The following is a 21366-nucleotide window of genomic DNA, read 5'->3' as shown; positions in this document are numbered from 1 at the left end:
TAGGTTATCGTTTCCAAAGCTGCCAGCAAAGTCGATGACGGCGAAGACGAAGAAAAGCCAAAGACGAGATAATACGCGCCGGTGACTACTCTGGTGGCGCATGGAATGGCTATATAATATCTCCCGATCAAGACACGGCTGTCCTCAGGCCTTCGTACTGTCATCAGCTGCATTTCAACTATTCCAAGTATAGCTTCAACCATGTGGATTCTACCGTTATTAGGGTACCTGGGGGTGATAATAGGATTCTGCTTCCTGACGTTAGCTATAGGTAATATCACTTCCTATATACCTCTCCATAATCTCAAGACTAACATCTCACCAGCCTCCGGTCTATACTATCTATCCGAACTCGTCGAAGAACATACCGTCCTAGCTCGGCGTCTTCTAACACGACTGATATACACTATAATAACCGTCCATGCTCTTCTCTGGCTCATAGATGGATTCCCATTCTATCTCACTATCCTCAGCATCTTTTCCCATATAGTTTATGCCGGCAACCTTCGACGGTTCCCAATCGTCAAGCTTTCTGATCCCATTTTCTTATCCTCATGCGTGCTTGTTGGTTTGAATCATTGGCTGTGGTTCCGATACTTCTCAAGCCCGGAATATAATTCTAGCGGAGGCAGTGCTCCTACATCATGGAATCGTGGGGGATGGAAGAGTTCCGGCGGAGGGTATTACTACGGCGCGGCCGTGGACACGCCTTCATTTGGTGAAATAGCCTCATACTTCGGACTGTGCGTATGGTTGATTCCATTTGCGCTGTTTGTTAGCTTGAGTGCTGGAGAAAATGTGTTGCCCAGCATGGGTTCGGAGTATGCGACTGGATCAGTGTCGTCAGGTGTTAGCGTTTCCGGTGACAGCAGCTCCAGTTCATCTAAGATCAAAACCAAAGGAATGGCAAAGGCGTTAGTGGATGGTGTTAGGGAATGGGTTAGTGAGAGTGGAGAAGTGATGGGATTCTGGGGTGGGCAAAGGACAAGAAGGTTTTGAACGGCCTGATTTTGTTTCCTGTCTATTCTTTTATCTCCATCTGTGGACAGCGGAATGCTGCTTGATGGTGACACGGAAGGTGGAGTGTCATTAATAATGTATATTTACGATTGCATATTTCATAAACTGTTTGCATTAAGCTTATAGTGGTCAATGATTACTGTCTGTACTTGATATAAAATAGTTATAGTAAAAATGTATAGGGAAGGAGTTAGTATTATCTTAATGTGCAAATCACTTGGTAATCAAGTGCATCGAGGCTAAACCTGTTAGCCAACAGCCGTGATCAAGTACATATTAAGAGTGAGCGGGGGGAATGAAACAAGGCAAATGGGTATATCCGTTTGTCTCCATATTTAGAAAAAGGGAGAGAGCGTAAAGGATGCTGTAGAAGAATCAAAATTGCTTGCAGAGAAGAGAAAGGAAGAGGTAAAGGCAAAGTAGGTAAGGAGAAGATTATGAAATTACATGATTGAAATGTCAAGTAGATTTGGATTGAAATCACAGAAGCCACCCATAAGAGGGAAAAGGGATGGAAGAATAGGCATTTGCTTACTCGCTTACTAACCGCAAGCGCGATTCTCTGGAAGAAAAAGAGGTAAAGGGTAAAAAATAGAGGAAAAGAAAAGCAGAATAGGAAATGCATGTCAATGCAGGTGAGAAGATGCTTCGATAGTTAGATGGTGGAATAGATTATGAGGTTCAAGTCAGGTCTGGAATTATTCTTCATCACGAATCTTAGGCAAGGAGGTCTTCCTGCTTCCAAGTGACATGAACAACAGAGAGCTCTCGCGACGTTTTGACTTGCTCGGTTGTGAGGAGCTGCCTGATGGCGCCAACATGCCGTCCAAGCCACCGAACTGGCCGTCTCGGCTGACGTTCACGTTCATTGGAGTTGTGGAAGGGTCATATTGGTGTTGATGTGAGTGAATGGGTACGAAACCAGCGTTGATATCGTAGTTTTCTTTTGCAAGTCGGTAAGCATTAGCGTCATTGGATTGACCGTGGAAAGAGTTCTGGTCGTAAGCAGGTGTACATGGCAAATCAGAGAACATTTGATGTCGTGGGGAGCGTATGTCTTCCGGGTTTAGCCCTGGAGACTCGACGGTGACTTCAACGATAGAGCCAGGGCTTCCTGGCCCTGACCCCGAGCCTGGGGCAGTCCCAGGAGGAGAGCTGGGGGATGAGCCACGAGCTTGTGGAAAGGATGGCGGAGTATCGCCAAATATTAGCTCAAAGTCCGATAAGAATAGAGAGAAGACAGGGGCAGGGATGTTGAGCGTTGGAGCAAAGACGATGCCGACATTTCGAACCGTCATCTTGTTGACGTCTGAATTGTTGACTACGTTAATAAGGAATTCGGAGAGGGCCTTGAGGAGTGCTATATTTGGCTTTGGTAGACGGTGGACCAAAGTGTGGAACGCAGCAATCTTCTTTTGCTTGTCGTCCAGATCTAGGAGTAGGTTAGCATGTTGTACGTACGGGATTAGGGTAAACAAAATCCAAAAAAGGGAATGCTAATACATACCTAGAACCCTAATGAAATCCAAATGAAGCTCCTTGGTTAGTACCGTGATCGGTAATTCCCGAAGATACTGCTTGAATAACGAAGCCACAGCATGGACATCGTAATATACGTCTCCTTCCAAGAAATCCAAATCTCCTTCGGTATTAAACCGTTCCTTAAGACCCTTAATAACTACATTAGAGCCACTAAGACGGAAGATGCCTTCCTCGCACTCGGCCTTGCGAGCACGAAGGTATTGGAGACATCGGTATACGACAGCGGGAAGAGTAGTATCAGCTCCAGGCTCAGGACATGCACAGAATTCCACGGCCTCTGCAAGGGGCAATCCGAATACAGCACGTACGGTCTCCTTATGCTCGAGAGAAGATGCACTTCCATTCCCACCCCCGGGTGTCGTTGTTCCGCTGATTGAATCCTGGCGGGAGGTGGAGCTAACGGAATCATTAGCAGCCTGACGAGAAAAGCCCCAAATGCTGCGCTTCTTCTCCTTCACAGAAGACATAGTGCTAGGTTTGTTGCCCCAAGCCGATGGATCTTGGATCTTAACCCCATTCGTGGGACCCGAGATCTGTTTAAATGAAGGGGTCACTGGCATAGCTTGGTCGAGGTGAGATTGCGGTGTTGCAAGGGAGTCGGTGGACTCGTAGCCCTGGGGTACACCCCTAACTGGCGCTTCGGCAGCCACAACATCATCATAGCTTAGCGCACGAAGGCCCTCAGCCTCAGGGCCGTCTGAGGAATCCTTAAATAATCCTTTTTTAGTCGCGTTTGTGTTTGCGCTTGAGTTGTTCAGGGGTGTGCGGGGTTTATTCGCTGTTTCATCTTTGCCGTCTTTGTCCATCTGTGTTTCCTTATCTTTATCATCGTCTTCCCCCTCGATCTGTTCGACATGACTGAGCAGAGAATCAACCCAGGCATCTCTCTCTTCGTCGCTCTCTGCGCAAAGCACATGGCGGACAAGAGAGGTTGAATCCTTCTTTTTTGGTTCCAATATCAAGAACGCATGGCGGTATTGGTTATCATCATAGTTTTCGGCCTGCGAAGAAGAGCCGTTTTTGCTCTGACTGGACTGTTTGCCTATTTGAGCATGCTGGATGCGTATGGTGCCCAGATGTGTACCACCTGGGTGCTCATAGTATTTCAGCTCTGGCCCATGAAGAACGAAATACCGTGACTTCCAGCCACCAAAGTTTTTACCACGCTTGGTGAGATACCCTTCCATCTTTGGCTTGCCATCGTTTCCTACCTGGATAGTTGCCTTGACATCTCGGGAGCCACCAGTAGAAGAAATGACATTTCCACCTCCCGACGCGAGACTCATCTCATCATCCCTTGGTTCAATGGCATCAGCAGTGAGGAATCGGCAAATCACCAACGCAGCCTCATCATCCATAGGCGTGTCGAGCAGCGCCTCGAAATAATTATTTAATGCAGCACGTCTCTCGTCAACCTTTGCGGGTGAATACCCACTGAACACAGATCGGTCTGGTATCCGGCCAGAAAACCTACATAAAGCCTTTACCTGCTGGTCCAGCTGCGGAAGAGCTACGATGGGCTTTTCAACCCGCCATAACTCCGACTTAGACGAGCGAGCAAAAACACTGAGTGTGAATACAGGGTCTTCATCGAGATTGCCACGCTCAGTTGCTGAGGAAGAATTAAGGTTCATATAACTCTGCCGTGATGGGCGGAGACGGGAAGAAGAGACTTGAATGAGGATTGAAGGTAATGAATTAGGTGGGAGTAGCAGATCCGGGTATTCATCCGATACAAGGCCACGGTATATGGTTTTTGGTGTGGTAGCGGCGGTGGGAGTTGAGCTATCAATCTGCACAGCAGGGTCGATGGTGGGTATAGTGGTAGATGTTGATGTGGAGGTGGAGGTGGAAGTTGTTGACCCCTTTTTTTCATGTTGTACTAATTGATGAATGTGAGGATTAGTAGGTTGCTGCGACTGAGAGGCCTGGAAAGGTGTTGGGAACGCATTTCGCAGAGGTGTTGAGATATTCATATGCCCTTCTCTAGGCATACGCGGCATAGGAGATCCGATGGGTCTATCACCGGGCCGTGGGCTTTGCGGCAATCCAGGACTCATTGGCAGTGCCTTGGTAAGTCTCGACCTCAAAGATTTAGGGCCATCCACAGGGCCCAGGATGGATGCCAGGCTTTGTCCAGCTTGCCTGACAGCATAGGGAGGTGGGACAGATGCACGAGGGCTAGCAGGTAATCCCAGACCAGCAAATCCAGTGGCAGGTGCAGGTCCGATCCGGGCCTCCTGTTGTGCCTGTTCCCTCTGGAGGGCTTCAGGTGGGTTGATGTTTTTCGCCTTCTTGTCTGACTGACTGCGGCCCTTTGACTTTGACATCGATTTTGATTTAGGCAGTTCTTTCTCCTTCTGCGCAAGCATGGCTTCTCGTAGCCGGTCATCCTCTTCGCGGGTTTTCCGACGGCCGCGTTCGAAGGTAGGAAGGTCATTCTCTTCGGCGGTTGAATCGTATTCGGAGTCTGATGCGACTGCGTTGGAGTTACTGCTAGAGGACAGGTTGTTCGAGTGCTCTACTTCGATATGGGGACGAAGACGCTGGCTGCCAGAGAGCTGCAAGGGTGCTGGAGGTGCACGGCGTGACGGCGGCGTGGGTTGTGATTTAGGGGGTGATTCGGAGACCGGGGTCTGCACTGGCAATTTAGCCGCCAGAGAAGCATCATCCTTAGGGCCTTCTTCGGGGTGACCGTTAGGAGTTTCAGTCGCATTTCTGTCGGCTTCTACTTTGATGGTATCCTCCTTCCATTTTTCCAACTCTTTGATTTTCTTCTTCAGTCTATCCTTGTCCTCCATCGCACGCTCTAGATCCTTGTTGAGCGCCAGGACCATGCGGCGCTGTTTTTCCACAAGTCTCCATAGTTGCGAGTTTTGAGAGACAGCCTGCTGTTTCTCTTTAACTAGATGTGCAATAACAGCCTCTGGCGAGCCGTTAGCGGCCGAAATCAGGTTGCTGATGTCTGCGGAAGTGATGGCGGGGCTGTCGACGGAAGATTTGTGCGAGTGGGTTGTTGGATGGGAGACGGAAGAGAGAGAGGAGATCGCGGAGTCTATGGAAGAAGTGCGCGGCGTGGGTTTTGGGGTCGATGAGGTCGATACAGGCTTGCTGGTGGAAACCGGTTGCTGCTGTTGGTGGTTGTTTGTTGTGCTCGTAGGCATGATGGGTGACGTATTGGGAGTAGAACCAGAAGCGGCGGACATGGAGACTGAATCTGAAGGTGAGTGTGAGTGTGATGTATCGTCCTTGTCTGTACTTGACCCCTTCCGTTCGCTTCCCTTCTCTCCTCCCTCTGGTTCTCTGCTGGTAACCATCAGCTCCCTAGACCGTTGCAGACGTAGCGAAAGCGCCTGGCTCGCCCCCTGACCCTGGTGCTGGCCCGCCATGCGCTCGTGGAAGTAGAGGGCAGAAGGAGAAGGGGACAGAGAAGAGACCGGGCTAACTCTGTTGTTGGGAGCGTGAAAGGTCGGCGTCGTCTGGGACTGGCGAGGAAAAGGGGAGTAGGAGACTGAGGTATCCAGTCTGGCGGCTGGAGAGGACGAGGAGGGCGAAGGGGCAGCAGGAGGAAGAGGTGAGGAAGGATGTGATGCGGCCCCCGTCTGAGGAAGAGCACGTTGAGTGTGGGCTAGTCTGCTATCGGTATGGATGTTCAGGGCATCCTGGGGCAGCCGGGGTAGTTGTTGTTGCTGTTGGTTTGGTAGATGATGGTGTAAATGTGAGGAATAGGACGGGTGCAGCGCATGGGTAGACAGCGGACGAGAGAGCACGGGAGCGGCTGAGTAGCGAACAGGGGGGCGGCCGTCTCCCTTCACCTGATACTGCTGCTCTTTCTGCACGCCGTACTGCGGCCGGAAGTGGTACTGCTGCTGCTGCTGCTGCTGCCGCTGTTGGCCAGAGCTGCCATTCATCGTCAGGGGAGAAGCAGAGGCAACAGACACAGCAGACGAAGAAGACGCAGCAGCAGAATCAACTGGTGGGACTGGGGCTGTTTCGTGAAGGGATGGACCTGGCTGCTGTGCAAGGGCGTGTGCCAGGGCATCTTGACGCTGACGCCGGACATACGACATGGTCAGAGATAGACAGCTCCTCTACCTAACTACCCTATCATCGACAGAAACGAGAGAGGGAGTTCTCTCTGCTGGAGGCGCCGCGAGAAGGGAGGGACGGCTCCTCTGGCTTTTCTGGCTTGCTGTCTGCGGGCTTGCTCAGGGGCTCAAAGGCGCCATCCTCGGACTAAGGCATGTACCTAGCGGAGATGCTAAATATGGGGCCCGCCGAGTCCTGCACTATCAACGGGTTAGCAGAGAAGCACCGCCGGAGCGCTGGAGGGTCGCTTTGGTACCTGGAGCTGCGTCTGTCTGTCTGTCCGTCTTGTCTTGCTCTGTTTAAGATGTTGTTGCGCTGGCCGGAGGTGAAGTCGACGAGATGTAGTTGTTTATTTCCTAATCAGGCGACCAGGTCACGCTCTTCTACTTAAAAACTACTTCGAGTCACTCACTCTCTCTCTTCTCTGCTTTCTAGACAGCATCACCGCTTGTCTACTGCATAGTGAACGGCGTCTACGGCAGTACTATAAGTGCTATCGATGGAGAGCTCCCGCAACTGCGTGGGCCGGCCAGAGAAGGACGAACACCCACCTCGCACACGACTGGCTGCAGCTCTCTGTGGCGTCTCTGGCCCTCACACATGCATCACCAGGGCTGCATGCTGCACGTCGTAGGTCTGTACTCACCCGCAGGATAAGAATAGGAGCTCAGGGGCAGGCCGGTCGAGACAGGTCGCAAACGACAAGACGAGATGCAGATGCAGTAGATACAGCAGAAAGCAGCGGCCTGGGGAAGAAGAAAGACAAACGCCCAAAAAGAAGGCGAGGGAATACGAGATGTGGGCACTGCTGGCTTCCACGCTTCTGTGCTGCCAATCTCGTATTATTCTTTTTTTTTTTTTTTTTTTTTTTGTGATCGCGAGAGGCGACTGGTGGCGGAGAAATGGATGGAGAACGATTGACAAGGACTTGACAGATGCTTGATATGCATAGGAAATGCAGGTTCGACATTAGAAAGTTGGCTCTTTTTTTACACAGACGTTTCCTCGCCATACGTGCTACCCACCCCCGGACACCCGCAGAATATGAAGAAGACTTGATAAAATACACTAACGGAATGGCAACTCCCAACACCGAGCGGTCAAGTACAGAAAAAAAAATCAGGTCATGATGAGAAGAGATGACGAGGTGGATGTGGTGGAGGAGATGGCGATGTTGGTAATGGTGGCGGTAGATGGCAGGTACTAGATGATATTGCCGGCCATGCCCATGAAGATGGCCTGCGCAGCGAGCTGGAGAGACCAAAGGCCGACCTTCTTGAAGCGTCGTGTCCGAGCCTGCTCGTCGACAACGTCTCGTGCAAAGGCATCGTATGTCTGTAAGGGGCCAGTTAGCTTGGGCTGCGTATGAGAAAGAAAGAGTAAGTAAGTACACACCTCTGCAGAGAGATCGTCCATCAGTCCGCTGTCGAAGATGGTCCAGCTACCATCAAAGTCGCTGGCTCGCTTAACTAGCCGGCACTGGATGGGGATGAAAGTTCGTCGGCTGTTGATATACGCCACTATGGGCCTGATCAGGGCATTATTAACGTATGACAAGTCCCGGTTGAAAATAGGCACTACCGCGCGTACATTGTTCAAGTGTATGCGTAGGTCAGTGACCACAAATCGCTTATTGTCTTCGTTCCGGGCCAGTGCGCTATCATTCGGATGGTACCTGTCTGCAGTAACAGTGGCTTCCATCCTATCGTAGAAATCGGACATGACCTTGCCTAGACTCTCGTCTGATTCGGCTGGGAGCATAAGGTCGGCAACAATGTCGACAGTGCCCTCATGGATCCATGAGAAGGGGCCTTGGACTCCCGTGTTGAGATGGTCGATGTTCAGACCGTCTATGCGGATCCGATTATGTTTCTTCCAGGGACTGCGGCCACCATCTTCTTCTAGACCGCCCTGTAGCTGGGTTCCCGTGTATCGATGTGTTTGGCGAGGGTGGATGGTAAATAGAGAATTATCATACGAACCAGACATCATGTTTGCAGACAGGAAGTCATACATGAGCCATTGTCGTCGTAGCCGTGGTAGGTCGCATGAGAAGATGCTGAGGGTAAATGGCCGGAAGTTGTTAGGCTGATATATAGTGACCAGGACGTCTTCCATCTTAAACGAGTCCAGCTCAAAGTCGCCGGGGTTATGCTCTACCCGGTATGATTTGGGATCTATCTGAGCATCTGCTTCTGACCATTTGACATGCGTTCTGTCGACGATACCCCGAATGCCCTTGACATGCACATCTTTCAGCAGACCATGGCTATTAAACCATTTGGTAAAGGATAGCGTCACGTTGACCGTATCTATAGAGACATCGAATTGCGTGTAGTTTGAGTCCTCTGTCTCTTCGTCATTCTGCTGGCGAGGGTGATCCATCTCTTGGAATGCGGCAGCGGCAGCTGTCTTCGATGATCCTTTGCTCACATTCCCTTTTCCTTGGCCTGGTCTGCGGGAGACAAACACATTCTTGAAGGTTATCACTCCGTCACCCCATTTGGGCACAATTGCCGATTCAAAGACAACTTTCACTCCGGATGAACGTGTTAGATAGTTACCGATCCATCTTGCAAGGGTTTCTAACAGCTGTCAGCAACGGTGCTTTCTTCTTCATGAAATTGATAAATAACTCACCCTGCGCAAAAACGGTATTGATAGTAAAGATAATGAGTGAGAAGAAGGTCGTCGTCCCCAGTATAATCCACAACACATGCCCAAGCAGAACCCAGGAGAAAAAAGTACTAATTTCATCAACATTGAATGGCCGGACACTCCTGATGGAAAACCACTTGAATCGCACTTTCAGTCGCGACCAGAATCCCGTCGCGGCAGCTAGAAGTTCTTCCTTCGTAGGCCGATGCATATGCGGTAGCCGGTCCATCAGATGGTATCGACCATGTCCTCCATCAGCCTTTGGAGGCTCAGTTGGAGGCTCTGATCCAGAATCTGACTTCGATGCTTCTGCCTTCACGTTGGATGGCTCTGATGGCTGCTGTCTTCTCGATTCTGGTGCATGCTCCTTTTCGCCTCCCTCCTTCGATGTATGCAGGGACCGTCTCCATCCCCAGCTGGCCGCACTGTGAAGGCCCAGGCCGTTCAAATTGTTTCCAAATCTCCTGCAACCATGGTAAACACTCTTCTCCGTCGAAGCTGCTGCACAAGCTGCCGCTCCCGTCTCTACCGTAGCTGCACTCCTCGTTGACGTTGTACCAACCACCAGCAGTCCGCCCGATGCAAACTGGCGGCTGACTTTCCTCACATTATTCGGTCTCGAGCTCGAAAATCGCCGTATCGTCCGATTCCGAAACAGATCGAAGCCGGAAGCCGAGCCATGGCAGTTCTCTGTAAAGGGACCAAGAGCACCCTGTCGACCGGGCTGGAGAAAGCTGGACTGGAAGCCGGAGGTAAAGCTGGTGCGCAGCGTCGAGAACAGCCGTCGTCCTATATGTCCTGACATGTCTCCTCTGGCATCATGAACGGCCCTAAGAAGCTTCTCTAATGCCTCCTTGCTCAAATTGATGCTTCTAGTCTTCCGTCAACAGCGAGAGCAGAAAATACCGTCCAAGAAATTTTATACGTCAAGCTTCCGCAGGTTTTTTGATAAGATTGCGATGTTTGTCTTGTTTGCATCCTGGATTTTCCCACCATCGAAAGAATCATTTTTATCGCAACTTCATCATCTCGATCGACGGTGACTTGACCACGGCCTACATTTAATTTTTGATTCGATTTGAGGATAGCCCGAACGGTAATAGATATATCGGAACCATGCCAGCTCCCACCGCGCGCCTGGACAAACCAGAGGAGAATGAGGTTTCTGCTCTACAGCCAGCCCAAAGTTTGTCCTCCCAGAAATTTCTTATCAGCGATGATATGAAGGTGCAGGCAGATACTGATTATATGGTGCAGATGAAGAGGATATTATGATAGATACAAGTGCTGCTCAGCCGAAAGAGCCATCGGTGCCGCAGCCACAGGGCCAGGAAGACAGTGAAATGGCCGTAGACGAGGAAGGACGACTGCGCTTCACACCCATCAAAGCATCCGGCAACGCATACAGAGTCGAAACTCGCAAAGTACCGATCCCTCCTCACCGCCTGACGCCTCTTAAAGCCGAGTGGCCAAAGATATATCCTCCACTGGTCGAGCATTTGAAACTCCAAGTGCGCATGAACATGAAGAACCGAGCAGTTGAGCTGCGCACATCGAAACACACCACCGATACAGGAGCCCTCCAAAAGGGTGAGGATTTTGTCAAAGCCTTTACTCTTGGGTTTGATACCGATGATGCTATTGCTCTTCTCCGACTGGACGATCTTTACATTGAGACGTTTGAGATTAAGGATGTCAAGACGCTTAATGGCGAGCATTTGGGCAGAGCTATTGGCCGAATAGCAGGAAAAGATGGGAAGACGAAATTCGCTATTGAGAATGCTAGCAGGACTAGAGTTGTGCTTGCAGACCAGAAGATACACATTCTCGGAGGATTCAGAAATATCCATGTTGCTAGAGAAGCTATTGTCAGCTTGATTCTAGGAAGCCCTCCGGTACGTTTGTCTTCACCTCATAGATCTACCTGGTTCATGGTTAACACTTTGGTATAGGGCAAGGTATATGGAAATCTACGTACAGTTGCCTCGCGAATGAAGGAACGATTCTAAAAGTAACTTATGATATTCGGTCTCATGTCGGCGTTTTGGCTCTGCATTTTGAATGCTATTATTCGGTGTTAATTCTTTTTCCTTTATGATACGGAATATATGGGTTGGGAGCGAATACCTTTACTACGGGATTTAGACAAAAGAAGTTCAATCGTGCCTCGAATAGGAGAATATTAAGAGATGCATTGATATCAGATTAAAACTTCATCATTTAGGCGTGCGTCAGAGAAAGATGCGCTGGTAATATCGTCTATTAAAACATGCTTAATCCCGCTTGAGTGGGCGGTATACCTCCTCTATACCATCCTTGGTGACAATCATTATCTGCAGCCCATCTCCAACCTCGATATGTCTCTCCACAGAACTAGTGAATGCATCATGTACCAGCTGCTGCGCACCCTCTCTGGAAAGAGGCTCGGGCTTCCTGGCCACAGATGCGTTACCCTGACCGCTGCCGGGAACATACTGGTTTTTGAAATTGACCTGGTTGTCCAAGAAAGGCATCATCAAACTAGCCGCCGACCCAGCCGCTCTGCAGAACTCCCTCTCATACGAACCCACAGGGTCGTAGCTGTACAAAGCTCCCTTGCCCTCTTCATCAACTCCAGCCAGAATAGCATGTACGTAGTATGGGAAAAACCGTTTTGAATATAGGATCGTGGATAGACGTTGTGCACACGCTCTAACGGACATTGGCTTGTTGTGGTGGTATTCATACATCTTGACGATGGCGTCGAGTCGTTCCTTGAGAGCTCGACCGTCGGCAGAGAAGCCGACGACGCAGAGAATAATGTGGCCGCCTTCTCCGGTGTGCTCGTCTGCGCCGATCTTGAATACCTTGGGTGCATATCTGGTGTTGATGTTGTACCCAGATACTGATCGTGTGTCGCCTGCTAGGATAGCGAAATTGTCACCGGCAATGCCGAGAGTAGAGCCACCATTATCAGTGTATCTAGCCAAAGATGCGTGTTAGTCCCCGGTATAGCGTACTACTATGCTGCATGTGAAACTTACGGGTAGAAGCTGTGCTGTTTGGCGCCGCTTGACTGCTCTGAGAAAGAGTACCCAACAGGCTGGCTGTGAGGGTCGGGGTGGGTTAATAGCGAGTTCATCTTGACGAGTCGAGCTGCTATACGGCCAAAAACAACACGTTTTTCGAGGTCCAGAGACGGAGTAAGCCGGGTATCACTTTGTGGATTGCACTGTTGGCTGTTGACTGTTGACTTGCTCTGCTTGAAGCTCCTCAAAGCTCGAAGAACGCAAGCTGGAGTTGCCTGGATTACATAAGCCACTTCCCTCCTACTTTGCTCCGAACCGGGAGGAAAAGAAACAACAAGCTGGACAAGACACAGTCAAGTTGCTAGAGCTATTGCGGACTTACCTGTTGGCATTCGTCCGTGGAATGATGCTTGGGTTAGGCTCATACGAAAGCAGCAGTGAGGATGAGAGCACGAAAGACACAACTGGTGGTGTAAAGTCCGCACTGGCGGGTGACCACAAGAAACAGAGTGACAGCTTGCTTGAGGCAAAGACTCTCTCTAAAGAGCCGGTCGAGGATACGCAGAATGAAGTAACAGGTCAGTCAGGCATATCATCAAATTGATGCCATGGACAATCCTTCTCACAGTTGTGTAGGATGTAGCGTACCATCTACCGAGCCTGTGGATGATTCTACCAAACCTATAGTTGGGCCTTTACCACCACAAATGCCTGAAGAAACCACGCAATCCGACAAACCACCGTCTTTTATTTCCATTAGCGCACTACGACGAGACATAATGCTGCCTCCATTTCCAAATCTCGACATCCCCCCGTCTCCTCCAGGGTCACCCAATCCCGAAATGAACAAGAAATTCGAACATTTCCTCTCCTTGAAGAAACAGGGCGTCCACTTTAACGAGAAGCTGGCTTCTTCTTCGTCACTGAAAAATCCAAACCTACTTCAGAGCCTGATGAAGCATGCCGGGCTAGACGAAACGGCGCAATATGGTACTTCCTTGCCCGCGGAAATATGGAACGTTACGAGTCTCCCATCATGGGCCTACAAAGATGAGCTGTCAAAGAGCCAGCAGACCATACGTCGCAAGCTGGGAGAGAAGAAGACTGACCGTGATGCAATCGAATTTGTCTCTGGGTCTGGGAACGGTACTCCCGCGAGTGGCAGATTAAAGTCTAGCGCTGCTGAGCGGGTCATGGCTGGTCTCAGTCGAGAACCATCTCCGTTTAAGCTGGACCAGAGCAAGCGAAATGATCAGGATAAACGACAGAGACGGGTAGATCTGGATTATAGAAGACATCGTTCGCGGTCACCGGGGAAAAGGAAACGATCTAGGTCTCGATAGGATGCATCCTTTATATTTGAGCATTAGGGAGGAGTTTGGGCGTAACTGGAGAAATAAAATATACCCGGGATAGACAGACTTTACAAAGTCACTTGCCTACTAATGTACAAATTACTATCATCTGTAGTTCCTCCCATCTTGCTGGCAGTAGAATCACCAGTTGGCGTTCCTGATACTTAGTTAACTGACGAGGCGACATGTTTGCCTTGTTTGTCTTCTAGGCTGCCCTTAGTCGCAAGCTCACCAAAAACCTCCAAGCTGCATCAACAACAGACAACATCCAGCAACAAGCCTCGACTTGACCCAACTATAGCGGTTCCATCCTTAACTCTTTCCGCAGTTACTCGGCTCCGTATTCATTTGTCTCCCTTTTTGTTACGAAGTCTTGACCCAACTATCCATCATGAACCACTTTCCAGAAGTCTGGGGTCGGGTGAGCACGAAGACATACAGCCCGCCATCAGCTTCGTTTAGCTAATTACTGATTTGCTGTAGCCGCGAGACGATGTGTACGGGGCCTATGATCACTCATATCTCCAGACGTCCGGTCCAATAACCCATACCCAGCGCCCAATCGTGACAGGAACCTCCGTTATTGCCGTCAAGTTCAAGGACGGCGTCGTCATAGCGTCGGACAACTTGGGTGAGCTATCCACAGTATGTAGCATGTCGCGGTACTTAACTTTACTAATATAAATGTGCCAGGCTCCTATGGCTCACTTGCCAGATTTACCGACCTGAAGCGTCTCCGGGCCTTCGACAACTCTTCCGTGGTTGGATTTGGTGGTGACGTCTCTGATATGCAGTATATCGACCGCGTCTTGAACTCCCTAGACATACAAGAAAACTATTCTACATACGGAGAGCATTCTCTCAACGCCAAAAATCTCCATACATATCTGTCCAAACTGCTTTACCAGCGACGATCCAAGTTTGACCCTCTCTGGAACCATATTCTTGTTGCCGGACTCGACGATGAGGGCAAGCCATTCCTCAGCTCCGCAGACTTGCTAGGAACAACTTACTCCGCACCAGCCCTTGCTACAGGGTTCGGAGCCCACTTGGCTGTGCCCATTCTACGTCGATTGTTCCCAGAGGAAGATGGGATAGATAATATCACCAAGGAGCGGGCAGTTGATGCTATGAAGCAGTGCATGAGGGTGCTTTTCTACAGAGATGCTAGAAGCTCGGACAGATATTCTATTGCGGTTGTTACCAAGGACGGTGTGGAGCTCAAGGAAAACGAAGCTCTGGAGAACCAGAGCTGGGCTTTTGCTGACAGGATCAGAGGCTATGGCACCCAAGTCAACTAATTTCGATTTCAATTTGGTACCGCTTAGTGTTTCTCAACCCTGAGATAGATATTGCAATTATATCCATGAATTAAATCGTAATGACACCCCATATTGATACTTCCAACTGCATGGTTTAACTATAATTTAGAGGAGCCATTAACATGGGCAACCTTGTTGCTGCATGTTCCAACATTTTCAAGTGATACTTCCACTCTGTCCCCATCTTTTAGCCAAACCTGAGGTTTTCGACCCATTCCAACCCCCTGGGGGCTGCAGTATGATTTTATGTTAGTAAACCAGACTTGAGTAACAAAGGTACTGCAGCACTTACGTTCCGGTAAATATAATATCACCAGGTAATAGTGTAGTTCCCTGAGATAGGAAAGCAACCGTCTCCGCTACGCCAAATATCATATCCTTTGTATTCGAATTTTGCACGGCTTTACCATTCACCTTCGTTGATATCTGCAGGGTGTTCGGGTCTGGAATTATCTTTGATGTCACGATTCCAGGACCAAAGGGAGCCCATCCATCAAAACCCTTGCCTATACCCCATTGGCTTCCACCACGTTTTATCTGCCATTCTCGGTGGGACACATCGTTGCCCACTGAATAACCTAGCACATACTCAAGTGCCTTCGACTTCGGTACATCACGAGCCTCTTTCCCGATGACGATCACCAACTCACATTCATAGTCCAACCCTTCGCATTCCTGAGCCATTGGGGGGACGGGTATGTCGTCTGTCGGCCCACTAGCTGCTGTGACAGGCTTGAAGAAAAGGATTGGGTACTTGGGTAGAGGCATGTTCGATTCTTTTGCATGTTCAGCATAGTTCAAGCCCAGGCATCGGATGGTCTTGATATCTTTCCGAGCCAGTGGACAGAGCAGCTTCTTCACTTCCTGGACTTGATCTGTGACCTGGTGATTGCCGAAGATCTCTCCCTTGATGACTCTGGCTTTGGTAGCTTTGGCAAGGTCACTAACACCGGAAGGAAGAATGGCATCTCCATGATAGACCAAACCGTCTTTGGCCAGGAAACGAACAAGGCGCTGATGTGACAGAATTAGTTCTATACCATCCCACTATAAAATGATAGGCTTTCTTACGGAGAATGCAGGCATATTTTCCTCTTTATATTGGGTCTCTAATTGATATCTCGCCTTCAGTTACATGGAGTAAAGCTACCAGCAACCTTCCATGTCATGGCGATTCAGCCGAATTGCCGGACAGCTTGGATTACTAATCTCCACCAGCACCTGTTCTGGGCTAGTTAGGAAAATTGTACTCCCGAGCTGAAAATCAACTGGCCCGATCTGCAGGTGCCTGGCGCAGTTCATTGACGTGTGCAAACAGATTTCAATATTGGCTAGGAGATCCAGAAGGAAGCAAGAGGAAAGGTTGGTTCTTAAGTATGGGGCAAATACGATTCTCAGGGCTACAACGAGAGGTCCTGAGCTTGTACCGCCAGTGCTTCAGAGAAATTCGCAAAAAGCCTATTGTAAGTGCTGTTTATTTTGTTCCACGGTCATCAAAATTCAACGGTTAACTCATGGCATAACAGAATTCCCAGAGTAACTTCAAACAATTGGCCAGGTATGCGCTTTCCGTGACTATTCGAGAGAACCACGGGTACTCCAGACGACTTCATCCACAACCGCGTTGATTTGCGCCCATGAGACATCGAATACCCAACCTCATTGTTCAGCAAGCTAACGGAAAAGTAGGGATGAATTCCGGAAAAATCAAGCCATAAGCAAAAAGGATTTTGCCGCCATTGAGTTTCTGCTGAGGAAAGGTCACCGCCAGGTGGAGATGTATTCTTCGCCAGCCATCCGAAATGTTACACGGTGATACCCTTTTCAACAAGGAAGACGGCCTTTCAAGGAATATCGAAGCTATGGTCCATGGCACTTACATATCGCCTGCTGGATTCCATCCGCATCTCCAATCACCTTGATCGAAATATTTATATATCACGTGATCTTATTCGGAAACAAGCTTATCCGATAAACTTTTATTTGATGGAACGTGCACGAAGCTTCTGGAAACTCGGCGAACCTTGGCGAAGAAGCTGACGAAATCGAGAAGAAACTCGAAGGTTCAGGCAGCATCGAGGAGCCTCGAGTATCACGAAGCAGCTTGGAGATGATTGTTAATGTGAAGGCAATCTACAAGAATCGCGTAGCTTCTAGGACAATGGCTTCGGTCTATATAAACAACCAACTTGTCGATGAGAATCGATTTTCATTTCTCATCACAGACAATCACAACAACTCAACTTCTCTATGCTATTCAGGAACAACAGCCTTCAATCCACTCTGAGGAACATTCGAACTCCAAAGACTACACTTTACAAAGTCAACAAGATTCCATCTTCAAGAAACATTATCAACACCTTTCCATCAAACTATTACGACAACAAAATGGCCTTCTTCCCACGTCTCTCTGGTGGTGAATTCACCCCCCTTTTCCGTCTTCTTGACGACTATGATGCCCACCGCGCTTGTGCATCTGAGACAAACATCGCTCGCTCCTTTGCTCCAAAGTTCGATGTGAGGGAGTGCAAGGACGGGTACCATCTTGACGGAGAAATTCCCGGTGTCAGCCAGAAGGATATCGAGATCGAATTCACCGATCCTCAAACACTCGTCGTTCGCGGCAAAACCAAGCGCGAGTACACTTCTACCAACATGAACAACAACGCTATCGAAGAGGCTCCAACTCCTGCAGCTATCGAAGACGAGGCAGAGTCTTCCAGACGCAACTCCCACCAAGCCACTGTTGAAGATGAGGAGCCAGCCACTGCTTCTCGCCCTGCCTCTCCCGCTAGGGACAACAAAGTCACCAAGGCTAGCAACAACTCGGTGAAGAAAGCCGATGCTCCTTCCTTCAAGTACTGGATGACCGAACGCTCCGTTGGCGAGTTCAATCGCGTCTTCAAGTTCCCATCCCGAGTCGACCAGGATGCAGTCAGTGCTAGCTTGAAGGATGGCATCCTCTCCGTCAACGTGCCCAAGGCAGCTCCACCAACTGTCAAGAAGATCAACATCGCGTGAATGAGAAATGAGGAACAATATGCCTTGCCCTTTTAATGATGCATGCGACTTTACGATCCTGCGCATTTATGATGGTTATGGGAAATTGATGAGTCTGGCGCATTCCAACTTTTTCTTTCGCTGTTCTGTATTCCAATTTGATGTTGTGACTTTGTTTCCTTGGTGCTTTCTATGACACTGTATTTATTATAGCCAGCCTCTTACCCGTCTTTACATTAATTCACATATTTATCTTTTAACAGCTGTTTCATTCCTCGGATTATCAAGACAAAAGTAATACAGTTATATTCATACAGTTATTTGTCCTATGCTATCGTATAATATAGCGGGTAGTTTCCCGAAGCTATGTGCTCTGCCAATATTACGGCAGGAAGAATTGTACATATCTCCGAAAAGCAAAGCAAGCGATCGATGACTCAGTAAAATAATCAATGCAGTTGAATACTTCAAAGTTTTGAATTAAAAAAAAAAAAAAAAATCCAATACAATTCCACCCAACCAACCGGCCAACCATCCACGACATGTCCGCTAAAAAGGCAAATACTAATGAATAAATCAAAACATTAAGAAAATAAGGCATGCAGCCTGTAAAGGATTGGTTGTGATGTCATTAAATTCGTGACGTGGGATACCACATTAACGTAGGATATAAGGACAAACGATGGTCTGCTGGGTATATATAGCGAGTGTAGCAGCTGGGTATTGTATATTCAGCGAGGGTCATATAAGCAACGTCATGGACGAGTAGAAATCTTGCACAAAATAAAAAAAAAAGTATATGCATGCTTTTAAGCCTTGGTGAAATAGGGATGCTTTGAATGGAATGGAAGTTGGTATCAAAGATAGAAAGAAAAGAAGAATGCAAAAGAGGTGTAATCAAAGATAGCTTTCAATATGGTTGAGCGCACCCGGTTTTTGATGCGCCAGAGCCATTTGCGCAGCACAAGTTGTCGATGGGGCGCTGGATAAGTGACTTGAGCGCCTCTCAGTCACATTTGATTTAAGCTGGGAGAAGCGGTATGATGTCGGCGGTGTGGATTGATATTTGGCTTTCCGAGACTTACGATCGAAGACATCACGGACTGGCGATGGTGGGAAAGTAGAGTATCGACCGCTTGGCTTTTGATTGATAGACGAAGAGAAGCTGAAGTGTGATGCGCTCCTATGGAGTTTGTTGGGTTGTCGAGTTGTAGCTGTAGACTGGTTGATCGATTCCTGAAGGGACTTCCTAGATTGGTAGTCGTCGAGAGCAGACTTGTTAAGGTCTAGGTTGAGCGGGAGGAGTTCCAGGTCTAGTTCTGGGTCGGCGGAGAGGGATCCCCACAGGTTATTGTCTACTTCAACAGGAGTGTGGTTATCGATATAGTTTATCAGGTCTTCAGGACTGGTGTTGGTAAGCAGCTTCAGGTCGCCCATCGAAGTTGAGCGGGATAGGGGCGGGGTGAGCATCTGGGCTTTTGGAAAGCGAACATCACGAGGCGGTGGGAGAGCCGGAAGGGGTTTGTCTTTGTTAATACCCTTTGACGGCCTGGAAGATGTGGCATCTGAAGCCGATCTAGCGTGGACTTGGGAGGCAGTGGGTGGTTTTCCTCCTGTCATCCGGGCGGGAGTCGAGTCCCGATACCTCCTATTAGGTCGTTTAGTTGTGCTGCTCTTGGGTGCGTTACTCTTGGTCATATTGCTAGCAGACAAATGAGACTTGGTTGCATGTTCCTTGCTAGAGTAGCTCTTGTAGGAACTTCCCTTTGCATGGCTTCTAGCATGGCTTCTTGACGACCGCTCATTATTAGAACTTCTATGAGTACGATCCTTGGGAGAAGGTTCCCTAGGAGAAATGCACTTGGGAGAAATTTCAATAGCAAGGCCCACAGGAGAAGGAATCTTACACTGAGTATGTTGACTATCTGCAGGCCGGGGGCGGGAAACTTGCATAGGCTGACGGAACCGTGGTGGTATAGGCGGTGGACGAGAGGGCTCAAATTTGGCCCTAACGGGATAGGTTGGATCCAGGTTATATTCAGACATGGAATCTGCTTTATTCTCATAAGTAGGCTCCTGAGGCAGCTGCTTGGGCTGAATCGCTTGACTTGTATAAGCCTCAACCGGGTACCTAAGATGAGCTGGTGGCCATGGGAAGACAGCGTTGATAATCTCCTTGTCCCCATGAGAGGCGATTGAGATTGTGCCCTCGACTGGTTCATTAATATTTCCGTCGCAGTGGATGAGTGCCTGATTCGAGTCTCCGTCGAACAAGCGGCCGTTCCTATCCCTTGAGTTCCTCTGTCGTGACGATGTGTAACGGTGTCTGGAGGCTGACTTTCCCGAAGCGGAGCTGTATCCACTGTCGGTCTTATTCAGAGCACCAGAGCGCTTACTAGACTCCAGCTTCTTCGTCTCCTGACGTTCTTTGCTCAGGGACGAGTGGAAATGGGGATCATGGAAGCTCTCGTGGGATTGGACAGTATCGTCCCAGAAGACAGGAATCTCCATTCCTTCATCTTCAAAGAGGTTGTCGTCGTGTTCAGTTTGCTTCGTGGTTGTCACCAACATAGGCGTAGGCTGGACAGAGGGCGGAGTCAGTGGTCTGAGATGGGCCGAGTCAGGGCTTCCGAAACCCGCCGGCGAAGTAGGGCAGTCATCGAACCAGGAGACGCTCGGTCTTCGAGAGGTCACCAAAGGAGTGAGCTTTGGCTTAGACCGAGGGGATGACTGGGTAGCGAACTCTGGAAGGTGTTGGGCTTCGACCGCACCCTCCGAACGATGTAAGTTCAACCTGGAGGACGACCTCCTTGGGATAGGAGGAGGAGGAGTAGCAATAGCAGGCATGGTAGCAGGCTCTTCAGCCTCCATGACTGTCTCTATCTCTGGCAGTGGTTCTTGTTCTTGCTCTGTCTCCGTCTCTGGTTTAGAGTCCAACTGTTCTATGGCATTCAAGTCTGGATAAGACCTTTGTTTCTTGCTGCTAGGTGCTGGCGAGGCGCAGCCGTTTACAACATGGAGAGAGCCAAACTTGAAGGTCCCTAGGTGGGTATAGCCTTGTTCGCTCGGACTAATAGCTCGAGTTGGGGAGGCAGATCTTGGTCTCGGATAGGCAGCAGAGGTGGTAGTCGGAGCGGCAGTATCAGTAGCAGCACCAACGTCAGTCCAACTTCTTCGCAGCGGTTCTGTGTTAGACTTATAGTGGAAGACGGAGTCGTCCTGATGAGAGGTGTGTTGCCTTGACTTGCTGAAGAGCGGGAATCTAGTCGGGATATTAAATGACCGTCGGCGGGCTGAGACTAAACGAGGCTGTCCTGACGGAGGATTCTGGGGCGACAGCATCGGCGCATCAGTATCACCATGATGACCACC

The 21366-nt window shown here is 49.3% G+C and overlaps 11 protein-coding genes across 12 annotated transcripts in view; 6 read left to right on the top strand and 5 right to left on the bottom strand.

Annotated features, from left to right (window-relative positions):
- Window positions 1–201: 201 nt before the first annotated feature.
- Window positions 202–999, top strand: TERG_01668 (uncharacterized protein; the record flags this gene model as incomplete). Its single annotated transcript, XM_003236897.1, has 2 exons — window positions 202–271; window positions 326–999. The coding sequence occupies 2 exons, from the start codon at window positions 202–204 to the stop codon at window positions 997–999; spliced, it is 744 nt and encodes a 247-aa protein (XP_003236945.1).
- Window positions 1000–1718: 719 nt separating this feature from the next.
- TERG_01667 (uncharacterized protein) lies at window positions 1719–6737 on the bottom strand (the record flags this gene model as incomplete). The annotated part of the gene is made up of 2 exons (XM_003236896.2): window positions 2528–6737; window positions 1719–2452 (listed from the first exon to the last, which is right to left on the bottom strand). Exons 1-2 carry the CDS (start codon window positions 6630–6632, stop codon window positions 1719–1721), a joined length of 4839 nt encoding a protein of 1612 aa, XP_003236944.1. The 5' UTR covers window positions 6633–6737.
- Window positions 6738–7753: 1016 nt separating this feature from the next.
- TERG_01666 (uncharacterized protein) lies at window positions 7754–10423 on the bottom strand. Of its 2 annotated transcripts, XM_003236895.2 has the most exons (3): window positions 9292–10423; window positions 8047–9236; window positions 7792–7986 (listed from the first exon to the last, which is right to left on the bottom strand). In XM_003236895.2, exons 1-3 carry the CDS (start codon window positions 10112–10114, stop codon window positions 7855–7857), a joined length of 2145 nt encoding a protein of 714 aa, XP_003236943.1. In that variant the 5' UTR covers window positions 10115–10423; the 3' UTR covers window positions 7792–7854. The 2 variants fall into 2 exon arrangements, with proteins under 2 accessions (XP_047603760.1, XP_003236943.1); XM_047747795.1 differs by having other exon boundaries at window positions 7754–9236.
- Window positions 10424–10425: 2 nt separating this feature from the next.
- On the top strand, window positions 10426–11318 carry TERG_01665 (pre-rRNA-processing protein PNO1; the record flags this gene model as incomplete). Its single annotated transcript, XM_003236894.1, has 3 exons — window positions 10426–10495; window positions 10567–11204; window positions 11262–11318. The coding sequence occupies 3 exons, from the start codon at window positions 10426–10428 to the stop codon at window positions 11316–11318; spliced, it is 765 nt and encodes a 254-aa protein (XP_003236942.1).
- A 264-nt stretch (window positions 11319–11582) lies between these two features.
- Window positions 11583–12430, bottom strand: TERG_01664 (proteasome core particle subunit beta 6; the record flags this gene model as incomplete). The annotated part of the gene is made up of 2 exons (XM_003236893.1): window positions 11583–12270; window positions 12333–12430. The coding sequence occupies 2 exons, from the start codon at window positions 12428–12430 to the stop codon at window positions 11583–11585; spliced, it is 786 nt and encodes a 261-aa protein (XP_003236941.1).
- A 293-nt stretch (window positions 12431–12723) lies between these two features.
- On the top strand, window positions 12724–13660 carry TERG_01663 (uncharacterized protein; the record flags this gene model as incomplete). Its single annotated transcript, XM_003236892.1, has 2 exons — window positions 12724–12895; window positions 12954–13660. 2 exons carry the CDS (start codon window positions 12724–12726, stop codon window positions 13658–13660), a joined length of 879 nt encoding a protein of 292 aa, XP_003236940.1.
- A 403-nt stretch (window positions 13661–14063) lies between these two features.
- TERG_01662 (uncharacterized protein) lies at window positions 14064–14973 on the top strand (the record flags this gene model as incomplete). Its single annotated transcript, XM_003236891.1, has 3 exons — window positions 14064–14093; window positions 14156–14303; window positions 14366–14973. The coding sequence occupies 3 exons, from the start codon at window positions 14064–14066 to the stop codon at window positions 14971–14973; spliced, it is 786 nt and encodes a 261-aa protein (XP_003236939.1).
- A 119-nt stretch (window positions 14974–15092) lies between these two features.
- On the bottom strand, window positions 15093–16080 carry TERG_01661 (uncharacterized protein; the record flags this gene model as incomplete). The annotated part of the gene is made up of 3 exons (XM_003236890.1): window positions 15093–15225; window positions 15287–16008; window positions 16066–16080. The coding sequence occupies 3 exons, from the start codon at window positions 16078–16080 to the stop codon at window positions 15093–15095; spliced, it is 870 nt and encodes a 289-aa protein (XP_003236938.1).
- Window positions 16081–16370: 290 nt separating this feature from the next.
- TERG_01660 (uncharacterized protein) lies at window positions 16371–16810 on the top strand (the record flags this gene model as incomplete). The annotated part of the gene is made up of 3 exons (XM_003236889.1): window positions 16371–16457; window positions 16521–16552; window positions 16684–16810. 3 exons carry the CDS (start codon window positions 16371–16373, stop codon window positions 16808–16810), a joined length of 246 nt encoding a protein of 81 aa, XP_003236937.1.
- Window positions 16811–17244: 434 nt separating this feature from the next.
- TERG_01659 (uncharacterized protein) lies at window positions 17245–18015 on the top strand (the record flags this gene model as incomplete). The annotated part of the gene is made up of 1 exon (XM_003236888.2): window positions 17245–18015. One exon carries the CDS (start codon window positions 17245–17247, stop codon window positions 18013–18015), a length of 771 nt encoding a protein of 256 aa, XP_003236936.2.
- Window positions 18016–18891: 876 nt separating this feature from the next.
- TERG_01658 (uncharacterized protein) overlaps window positions 18892–21366 on the bottom strand; it is a gene marked incomplete at its 3' end in the record, with an annotated part of 3215 nt that continues 740 nt past the window's right edge. The window contains exon 2 of the mRNA XM_003236887.2: window positions 18892–21293. Within this exon, the coding sequence (XP_003236935.2) occupies window positions 18892–21293 (2402 nt within the window). The remainder of the gene's footprint in view (window positions 21294–21366) is intronic.

The sequence above is a fragment of the Trichophyton rubrum genome, assembly GCF_000151425.1.
Source record: "Trichophyton rubrum CBS 118892 genomic scaffold supercont2.2, whole genome shotgun sequence".
Taxonomy (NCBI): Eukaryota; Fungi; Ascomycota; class Eurotiomycetes; order Onygenales; family Arthrodermataceae; genus Trichophyton; species Trichophyton rubrum.
This window is presented reverse-complemented; position numbering and strand designations above follow the sequence as displayed.

What these genes read in the sequence shown, in the direction of transcription:
- TERG_01666 (XM_047747795.1), bottom strand. Translation starts at nt 10,114, where the DNA reads ATGTCAGGACATATAGGACGACGGCTGTTCTCGACGCTGCGCACCAGC. An exon ending in CAATACCGTTTTTGCGCAGG is followed by an intron (nt 9,237 to 9,291) that starts GTGAGTTATTTA and finishes GACAGCTGTTAG; the next exon opens with AAACCCTTGCAAGATGGATC.